The 10,196-nt window shown below is 42.6% G+C and overlaps 1 protein-coding gene across 1 annotated transcript in view; it reads right to left on the reverse strand.

Moving 5' to 3' along the window:
* Positions 1 to 10,196, reverse strand: part of LOC101850820 (flagellum-associated coiled-coil domain-containing protein 1) — a 55,359-nt gene that overhangs the window by 13,809 nt on the left and 31,354 nt on the right. Inside the window, exons 3-4 of the mRNA XM_005102769.3 lie at positions 2,372 to 2,470; positions 224 to 332 (exon numbers count right to left, since the gene is read on the reverse strand). Coding sequence (XP_005102826.2) covers positions 224 to 332; positions 2,372 to 2,470 — 208 coding nt within the window. The remainder of the gene's footprint in view (positions 1 to 223; positions 333 to 2,371; positions 2,471 to 10,196) is intronic.

Here is a 10,196-nt window from a genome sequence, read left to right on the forward strand (position 1 = left end):
ACAGACAGACAGACAGACAGACAGACAGACAGACAGACAGACAGACAGACAGACACACGCAGACTTCTTCTTCTTCTTCTATCCCGTGGTGAAAATCAGCTCTCGACATCTACTTTTGTCCTCTGCTTTCCTCAGATTGCCACCCATCGTCTTTCCTGTCCACTGTTTAATGTTGGACACGCAGACACACACAGACAAAATTTGGTAGTTAATATACGCTTACCTCCAGATTTTTCTGCCATGGCGGCGGTTTTGTTCTCTTCGGGGGCAGGTGGTTCTCCAGATTGTGCCGTCGCGTTGGCTCATGCTCCAGCTGTTGTACCCGGTCACAGCTAGGACACAGCAAGGGCATACTATTACTTAGTGAGAGGTTAGGTGAGACGAGATGAGATGAGACGAGATGGGATGGGGGGACATAACATCACTAAGTGAGAGGTGATGTGAGATGAGATTAGATGAGATTAGATTAGATGAGATGACATGAGATGAGATTTGACGAGATGGGATGACATAACATTACTTAGTGAGAGATGAGAAGAGGTGAGGTGAGATGAGTTGAGATGAGATGAGTTGAGAAGAGAAGGGATGATATACCATCATTTAGAGAGAGATGAGATGAGATGGGATGAGATGAGATGGGATGATATACCATCATTTAGTGAGAGATGAGATGAGATGAGATTAGATTTGATGGGATGGGATGACATAACATTACTTAGTGAGAGATGAGGTGAGAGGAGATGAGATGAGATTAGATGAGATGGGATGGGATGACATAACATCACTTAGGGAGAGATGAGATTAGATGAGAGTAGATGAGATTATTTGTTTTAGTAAGGCTTTACGGCGCTTGCAACTGCATCAGGTCATATGAGCACCAAGGGGTGGATGTCAACAGAGAAGTTCAAACAAGGAATTAGGCTTACTCTGCTCACCTCTCTAACCTCAACAGCACAATGTCGGCTTCCACTATCAAGGCACCCCGGAAATAGCAGTTCACAAGAAAGTGACAAACATACAAAAGAAGTAGAGGGAAAATGACGATAGTAAGGAAGAGGAAAGAAAAATCAGCAGTTCCCCCTATGTTGTTACGGCAAAGTATGAGCATAACATTGATAAATCAGCCCATTTACAATTCTACTCGTACCGTGCATAAGAACATGTTAATATCCCCCCTTTGGGAATGGCCTAAAGACAACTTCAGCCAGTAGCACTGCCCTATTGGGGGACTGAGATGAGATGAAAGAGATGAGGTAAGGTGAGGTGAGGTAAGGCGGGGTGAGCGGAGGCAGGGTGAGGTGAGGAGAGATGAGGTGAGAGTGGGGCGAGGTGAGGTGAGGTGATGTGTAGATTAGGTGAGTTGAGGTGAAGGTGAAGGTGAAGGTGAGGGTGAGGGTGGGGTGAGGTGAGGTGAGGTGAGGTGAGGGTGAGGGTGAGGGTGAGGGGAGGGTGGGGTGAGGTGAGGTGAAGGTGAGGGTGACGGTGTGGGTGGGGTGAGGAGAGGTAAAGGTAAGGGTGAAATAAAGTGAGATGAGATGAGATGAGGTGAGATGAGATGACAAGATGAGGTGATGTGAGGTGAGGTGAGGTGAGGTGAGATAATAAGTACTTTAGGAACCCTTCATAGGAAAAAATGAACAGCGTGTTTACAGCAGTCCCCGTGACACAAAATTGGAACATATCGAAAATATTTACTGACAAAAAACTACGAATTCTCTTTAAAACACATAAATGCACACACATACTGGCAGATATATACAAAAACACACAAACATACACTCACACAAATGCACACACACACACAGAGGCACACACACACACACACACACACACACACACACACACACACACACACACACACACACACAGGCACACACATACACATATACACACAAATACACACATTTACACACATACACAGAGAGAGAGAGAGATAGAGAGAGAGAGGGGGGGGGAGAGAGAGAGAGAGAGAGAGAGAGAGAGAGAGAGAGAGAGAGAGAGAGAGAGAGAGAGAGTGGATCGAAACAGCCGGCTCTCAATAACAGATCTGAATTTTGTCGATAGGGACATGAACTATTAAAACAAAAACATTACATTACATTAAATTAACAATAATTTCCAGACTTTCCTGGTAATTATGTTAAAATTTGAAAGCGACTGCTTTCAATATCCCACCCAGCCAGGCCATCAAACTTGCTAGAGACAGGAAGCTATTTCTCCCTTCGACGCCTTAGAGGTACAAGAGGTCGGATAAATTAAAGTACTGAAATTTCAAAGAGATGTTCGCACAAGAAGTATTCTAAAAAGTGAAGAATACAACCCCTGAAGTACAAAATGACCCCAAGCGTACGGATAGGGTGAAGGCACTCACTCTGTCCGCCCGAGGATGACCGCTGCTGTCTTTGGCCTTGAGATCTTGGAGGCGGGATAACCTGGGCCGTGGCGGGGACTGGCGGAGATCGGGGTGGACCTGGGGGAGAGGAAGACATGGCCGTTAGACTGTGTTCGTTGTAGATGATTTACCTTAGGGGCAGTGGCGGTGGGTGGACCTGGGGGAGAGGAAGACATGGCCGTTAGACTGTGTTCGTTGTAAGGGATTTGCCTTAGGGGCAGTGGCGGTGAGTGGACCAAAATTTGGGTGGGACTTCGGTAGCTTCCTCTTCTTTACCACAAAAAAGCAAGCAATAAGACCTGAACAGTACTGATTTCTCTATAGTCACAGAGAGCAACGGCATTTTGAGAACTATTCAATTGAGAAGAGTCATCTTTGTCTTCCATCTCTTTGTTCCAAGTTAGATTCTTCTGGATGAAATGGTTACCTTAAAAGTGGAATCGACGTGATTTATAACTGCTAAAACTCAGCGGCACAAATATAAACGTGCACACAAAACACTTCAAGCAGACTCCGTCTATGAGCTGGATTAGGCCGTGTAATCACAGAAAGTAGAACGCACATAACAAAGGTTCAATGTGTGTATAGGTAACTGTGTCACAGGGGGGAAAGTGAGTCGTAAACCTTTACACTATTGTCAGGGCTAGAAAAGCGTGAGCCCTCAGTACAGTGTTATTTTTTCAGTCTTCTACCTTTTTACAAGAAGAGTTTCATTGTGGAAGGGGCGAAGGAATGGATTTATCCTTTTCTGAGCCCCAAAGATATTTGATAGGCTTTTAGGTTACTATAATTGTAAGCGGTGACAACAGTGATTGGATAAACCAGCATGCCGCCAAGTTGATCATGCTGTGTTCATTGGGTGCGATCATAACGATTTCAACAGCTTATTTCGTTATTTAAGAAACTTTCATTTATTTTGGGATACAGTTGGAGGGAGGCGGGGGGGGGGGGGGGGGGGTTCAAGCCCGTGAGCCCTTCACTACCCACCGCCACTGCTTATGGGAAGATGATCAGGGAAAGGCAATCAACCAGACCGTTAGAGGTTGTTTAGGGGGCTCTCGTGGCCTAGCGGTTGACTCACTCAATCCCGTGACTGAGATATCTTGGTTAGCTTGCGGGCTGCGTTCAATCCCACGGCCGAGATAACTCGGTTCTTTAGTTTTGTCCCGTAAACTAGTTATTTATTCGTTTCGGAAAAAGCCTCTCAAGTTTTATATAAGGTTAAACGTTTTATTTTCAAAGCCAATTCTGCTTAGAAGGGGGGGGGGGGGGGGGGGGGGGGGCTAGGATTTTGTCTCTACTGTCATTACACAAGGAGAAACCGCAGTTTTTATAGAGGCACTTTCAGCACTTTTGTTCACACTGATCAGCTGAGCATGTCTCGCAATAGATTCTTTCTGCCTTTCTCGCAAATACATTTTTTTTAAAAATTCAACCGTTTTTATTATACATGACAAACGATATACAGATCTAGATACTCACAAGCATATTTGATAATCAATGTAGGCTTGCTCTTGCTCATTCAGCCATGAAAAAAAAATGATAAGCCCCCAAAAATGCCAAATTTGTACAACACCCGAAAGCAAAACTATAAATTCTATATACTTCAAATTTGATATGTCTAAATAACCCTCTTAGGTTGTTGTACTTTGTGCCAAATTTCAAAGCAAATTAATTATATGTATGGTTACTAGTGTGCCCTGACATAAGTACCAACATGGCCGGTTCCTGGGTACAATTTCGGGAAAAACTAAGGTGTTCGCCTCTCATTCAATAGGTACCAGGTTCCAATCCAGGTAGTGACGGAAATTTTTCTTCTCTAAAATTGTCTCCTTTCCGCTCCTTTCCTGATCTCTAGCAATGTTCTGTCATCTGCTTTAGTCTCCACTTTCTGCCCCCACCCCTTCATCTCATATGCCCTGGCTCCTGACTCTTTCTGCAACCTTTCTACAGCTACTCCTTGGCTCCTTCTTACTGCTGTCTTTCAGCCTCACCCTGGATCTTATGGTTGGAAAAATAATATGCTTGTAACCTTCTCGGACAAGGGCAAAAAAACCTCGAAGGTCCCGTGTGCAAGTTGCGCACTTTAAAGATTCCTTGATGGTCCAAAAATCGATAAAAGTAGGCTTTGGCCGCCAATCGGACTAAATTCAAAATTTCCTACCAACTGAAAATATTTAATGTGTTCCATGTGCTCAAATGACCTTATGCAGTTGTGAGTGCAGTAAAACACGTACAAAAAACCCCCCACACAACCAGAGACGATTGTCAATCTGTAAGACATCATGAAGGTTCAGTATACCATACGTTCCTGAGCCAACGACGTTCACAACCATGCAGGAAAGCAGCCAAAGGAAAAGAGGGGAGGGGGGAAAGTAATCGAAAGAAGTAAAGTGCTTCGTCTACGTCAACGTTAGCGAAAATCATAAAAAATCCCTGAAATGCTGAACTCGACACTTATATGACATAATTGTTTTGCAGGTGCTGTAAAAACTTTAATTAAAACGAAGAGTAGAACTCGAAGCCACCGGTCTATTTTGGGCACTTACCAAAACTGCAAACAATAAGTAAAGATATTTATTAAAGTTACCGCAAAATGTTTCTACCCAGCAGAAAGGCGGCTTAAGTCTTTGGTGGTATGATTTATTGCATGAGTACAACACACATTTCAACATAGACAATAAAACGAGCTATCAGCAACCAATATGCATCAAATGGTTTAGGTTTAACGCCCCTATCAACAGTATTGAGTTATTTAAGAGGCAAGCCTCCGAGTTTAACGTCCATCTCCGAAACGACCGAGCCAAATAGGAAATTCGTGAAAAATGTCTTTCCAAAGGACACAACGTCGAGCCAAGCTGAGGCTCGAACCACCGAACCAGCAATCTCACGATTACGAGTCTGGTAGCCTAACCACTAGGCCACCGATGCCACTCCAACAAGAGTGAGCAGAATCTCAAAAAGTAAAAGACTTTAGACACCATTACATGTAACTAGTGGAGCCTTCTGGAGAATGTTCATCCCTTATTAAGACCCCATTTTAAAGAACTATAGTGGAAAAAATTCATCGTAAGTGTTTGTGGTTTGACGCCCCTGTCAACACCAGTGGCTTATTTAAGAGGCAGGACCTCCGCTTTTAACGTCTGTCTCCGATAGGACGGAGTCAAATGGGTTGACAGCCTTGCAGACTAGACAAAACGACCCCCGAGTTAAAGAACGCCCAGTCTGGGGCTCGAACCACGGTCATTCTCTCCGTAGTCAAGCAAGATACCAACTGAGCTAACAGAGCTATTGTTTAAAAAAAGAAGCATACCACATAATAGGCAATGCTTTCATGTTTGTTGTTGTAAGGTTTTACAGCGCTTGCAACTGCTTAAGTCATATGAGCGCCAAAGGATGGATGTCAACAGAGAAGTCCAAACGGGGAATCAGGCTTACTCTGCTCACCTCTCAAGCCTTAACAGCACAAAGTCTGCTTCGACTATCAAGGCACCACGGAAATAGAAGTTCACAAGAGAGTGACAAATATACCCAAAAAAAAGAAGTGGAAAAAATGACGATACAGTAAGGATGAGGAGAGAAAAAGCAGCAGTTCCCCCTATGTTGCTCCGGCACAGTACGAGAACGACATTGATAAATCAGCCCATTTACAATTCTACTGTTCATAAGAACATGTTAATATCTCCCCTTTGGGAATGGTTTAAAGACCACTTCAGTCAGTAACACTGCCCTGGTTGTGGGAGGGGGGGGGGGGTTAATGCTCCATTGTCCAGCTCAAAATAACTAAATGACGTAGCGTGGCTGTTCGTATTAGAAGATGACATTATTTTTTTACTAATATAACAATTCAAGGGGTAGGGGGTGGGGGGTTATAACAACCTTAACAACCTAAGTGAGAGCTTTTTCTGATACAACATCGTTTTACCCCAGGTTTAAACTTGTATTTGCGTGACGATTGATTTCTTACCGCCTGAAAGACCTTCGTTCGATCCGCACGTCCGTAAGGTACTATATTTAGTCATTCTGCCCTTCTACTGGAATGAAGTATCTCACTTAAGTCGTGTTGGCCCCGACTGAGAGGGCCCAAAGAGGAGCGAGCCTCCAGCCTCAACTAAAGATTGGCTTGATTTATTGCTTATCGATCTTTACCAATACAAAGAACGATAGAAAATCTTCTCGGTACAAAACACTATAATGTTCATCAAACGCTTTTATACATTGTAAAATCGGTATGTGAAGGGGGGTAGGGTAGTCCTGGAAGAGCAGGCTGATAGTAGAGCTTGGGGAACGGTTGGGGGGGAAGGGGGTTGAAGAAACGAGGATTTAGTGATATTGCAGATCTCTATAGAATGCTAAAAACCATGTACGTTTCTGCTATACGGTGCAGATGTGTTATCTATATATAGCTATCATATTTGTGAAAGTTCACCCCTTTGGTCGCATAAAACTTCCGAACCACTTAACTTTCGATTTTTAAAAAAACATAACGGTGGTTTAGAATCATTTAAAGGGAGCACCGTTATATCATAGGGGCCTGAAGTCACTGTAGTTTAATTTTCAGTTTTCCATTAGTTTTGTTCCGATCTAATCTTGGGAAAATCTGTCTTCTAAGACGCTATACGTACATACTAAGTATGGCAAGTAACTGTTACAGATAGAGATTCAAGGAGTATAGATGTAAGTCATTGATCTGAGAGTAATGATGATTTTAGAAAAGGTGGTGATGAGAGATGATGTGGGATTGCGTTTAAGTAATGTTAGCGTTTGACCTATCTTCCTCGGCTCCAATGAGTCACGAGGGACGTGGGCACCCTCGATCCCGATCCCTACTGGACCCTCCTAAATGAGTTAATTCTCTCGGCGCTTGGGTGAAATAATCAAAGTTACTCTGCCGAAATTCATAAAGCTTCGAATAGGTGAAAAGACCCAAATATTGAGCGTACATGTTTTTTTCCCCTGAACCTATGAGATGGCTGTAGTTTGCCCACACAGTGGAAGCACCACCGATCTCATTTGAATTGGAATCAGGCGCTCGTCAATTTTGGGGACATATGGAGTTATTTGTACATTCTTAAAGGTTAATGATTTGCCTTGCTTTATATTTTAAAAAATACATTTATCTTGAATAGAAGTCGAGATATTTGCGATTTGAAGGAGCCGGGGTCGTTTGGTTTTAGAAGTAAAATTAGCAAGAAAATGGCTGCCAAAGTTTGGTGACTTCCATAGCTTACGAGTCCTTGGAAACTGCAGATTAACATTTTCTGTACCTGTAATCAAGGTTTTTCCATAAAATCCACACATAAAAGTGTTTTTAAATGGACATATTACAAGGTATTGAGCCAGAAAACAAACATTCGAAAACAAATTTCCAAAATGGCCGAAAAATGCCAATTTCTCGGATTTCATTATTTTGACGAGCGCCTGATTTCCCCACGACGCCTCACTATTGTTTAGAGCGCGATGACCTAGCAATATCTGTGGCGTAATTCAGCCTGCCGCACAGCAAACTGTGGCTTGTTCTTTACGACTTGTATCATTTGAATCGATGTGTCGACCAAAGAAAGTAGGCCTACCATAGTCCTATCCATCGCGTAGAAGACGTAATTGTGGGGACATTGGAGCATTGTGTTTTAAAGGATCAATAAAAGTGGTTAATGGGGAAGGCATAGCCAGACTTCTTTAAAAAATGCAATTCAGCACTTTGAACGTATTTAACAATACGATCAATAAAGAACTTAACAAACCCAATTCTAAGCACTTGCAGGCCTCATGCAAGAAGGAGACTGCTCTGTCGTATTGTAAAACACGATGTCATTTAATGCAAGAACGGAGACCTGCGATTATCGTTGATGAATATTATCTGTTCAAGAACACTAAGGTAGAAGACATGTTATAAAGACAATCTGCTCATTAACATTAACATATTAATAATATTAATTTTCAGTTAACGTGATTGATTTTAGGGCGGGGGTAAAGCAAGGCAGGTTTCGTATTGTGGTCACCCAATCTATTTCAGTATAAAAAGACAACTGATTGGCTCTAGTGGCCTAGAGGTTAAGGTGTTCGCCTCTCATTCAATAAGTCCCGGGTTCGAATCCGGATAGCGACGGAAATTTTTCTTCTCTAAAAGTGTCTCCTTTCATCTCCTTTCCTGCCCTCTAACAATGTTCTATCGCCTGCTTTCGACTTCACTTTCTGCCCACACCCCTTCACCTCCCTTGCTCTCCTCCTCTGGGCTCCTGACTCTTTTTGTAGCCTGTATACTGCTACTCCCTGGCTCCTTTTTACTGCTGTTTTTCAGCCACACCCCTGATCTCATAGTAGGAAAGATCTACACCTGGCCTTCTGGGACAAGGGTGAAAAATCTCGGAAGTCCTGAGTGCATGATGCGCACGTTAAAGATCCCTTGAAAGTCCAAAATCGATAAGAGTAAGCTTCGGTCGCCACCAGGGGAAAATTCAAAATTTCCTACCAACGGAAAATGTTGAATGTGTTCCACGCGCTCAAATGACCTTTCGCAGTAAACTGTTGCTATAGCGCCGTAAAACACTTACCAAAAAAAAAAGAGAAACACGGCGGCGTGACTTCCTGGTAGCACCTCAGCTAAAATTGCTCGTATTCAGCTACAACTTACAGCCAAGTGGCCATTTACATGGGAGTGAACTCTACCAAAAAAAAGACAATAATCCTTTTTCTTATTGTGTAACTACATCCTATATTGCACAGCTGAGAACGGAATCCCCAACCGTATAACTGTCAGCCTCACTCTTATTACTCCTAAACAGCAAGACGAGGAATCCCCCGCCCCCGCCCCACCGCACTGAAAAAACTAGGTCGGACTTTGCACCCTGAATCGGCTCCACACCCCCCCCCCCCCTTTCCGAAACACCACAATGGACAAGTTTACATTGTTCTGCGACAAAGAAGACGGAATATAATCCAATCACTGACAATAATCCCTTTTCAGGAGATCGAAGCACGGAAACCCATGGTCCCATTATACGTGATGTGGTTCTTACTAAGATTTCAGAGCCACCCAGTTAACAGGTAGTATGATATATATGGGAACACATGACATGTTTGAGTGCAGTTCATTGGAATATGAACAGACGAGTCGGGTGATTACAATGACGGTTTAACAAACATCAAACGAACAGCAAGATACAACCATTAACCCTTTTTCATTCGCAAAAGCGTGACTTGGGGGCGATTTTATTGCGGCATAACATAACGGGCTTCTTCTTCTTCTTCTTTTTCTTCTTCTTCTTCTTCTTCTTCTTCTTATTATTATTATTATTATTATTATTATTATTATTATTATTATTATTATTATTCGTCTTCTTCTTCCTCTTATCTTTTATTGATTTGCCTTCAGAGTTGCCAAGGTTCTGCACACAATTTTCTCAATGCTATCGGAGGTGGACTTTCAATTTATTTATTTTTAGTCCGAAATCATAAACAACTGTACCATATTGCAACGGGCATTGAATCTGCCTTTAATTTATCGAACCAAAGACTTTCGCTCAACAGCTCCCTACTAGTTAAAAAAATAAAATAATAGCCATGTTATCTTGTTGCCTGGAGCAACAGGAATACACAGTTTATAGCCTCGATCAAGAACCGTTCTGCCACGGTGAGTATATTAAGTGGTCATCAAGAAAAGCAGGAAATTGGCCGCTAGTGCGGAAATCATTCACGTAGACGTCTAAAATTAATCAGTAAAAAAACAACATAAAACATTTCCACTGAGCGCTTGTGAAGCTTTTAAGAATGCCAAACTCAGAAAGCAAATAATAATAATAAT

This window comes from Aplysia californica, unplaced genomic scaffold (assembly GCF_000002075.1).
Source record: "Aplysia californica isolate F4 #8 unplaced genomic scaffold, AplCal3.0 scaffold00339, whole genome shotgun sequence".
Lineage (NCBI taxonomy): Eukaryota > Metazoa > Mollusca > Gastropoda > Aplysiida > Aplysiidae > Aplysia > Aplysia californica.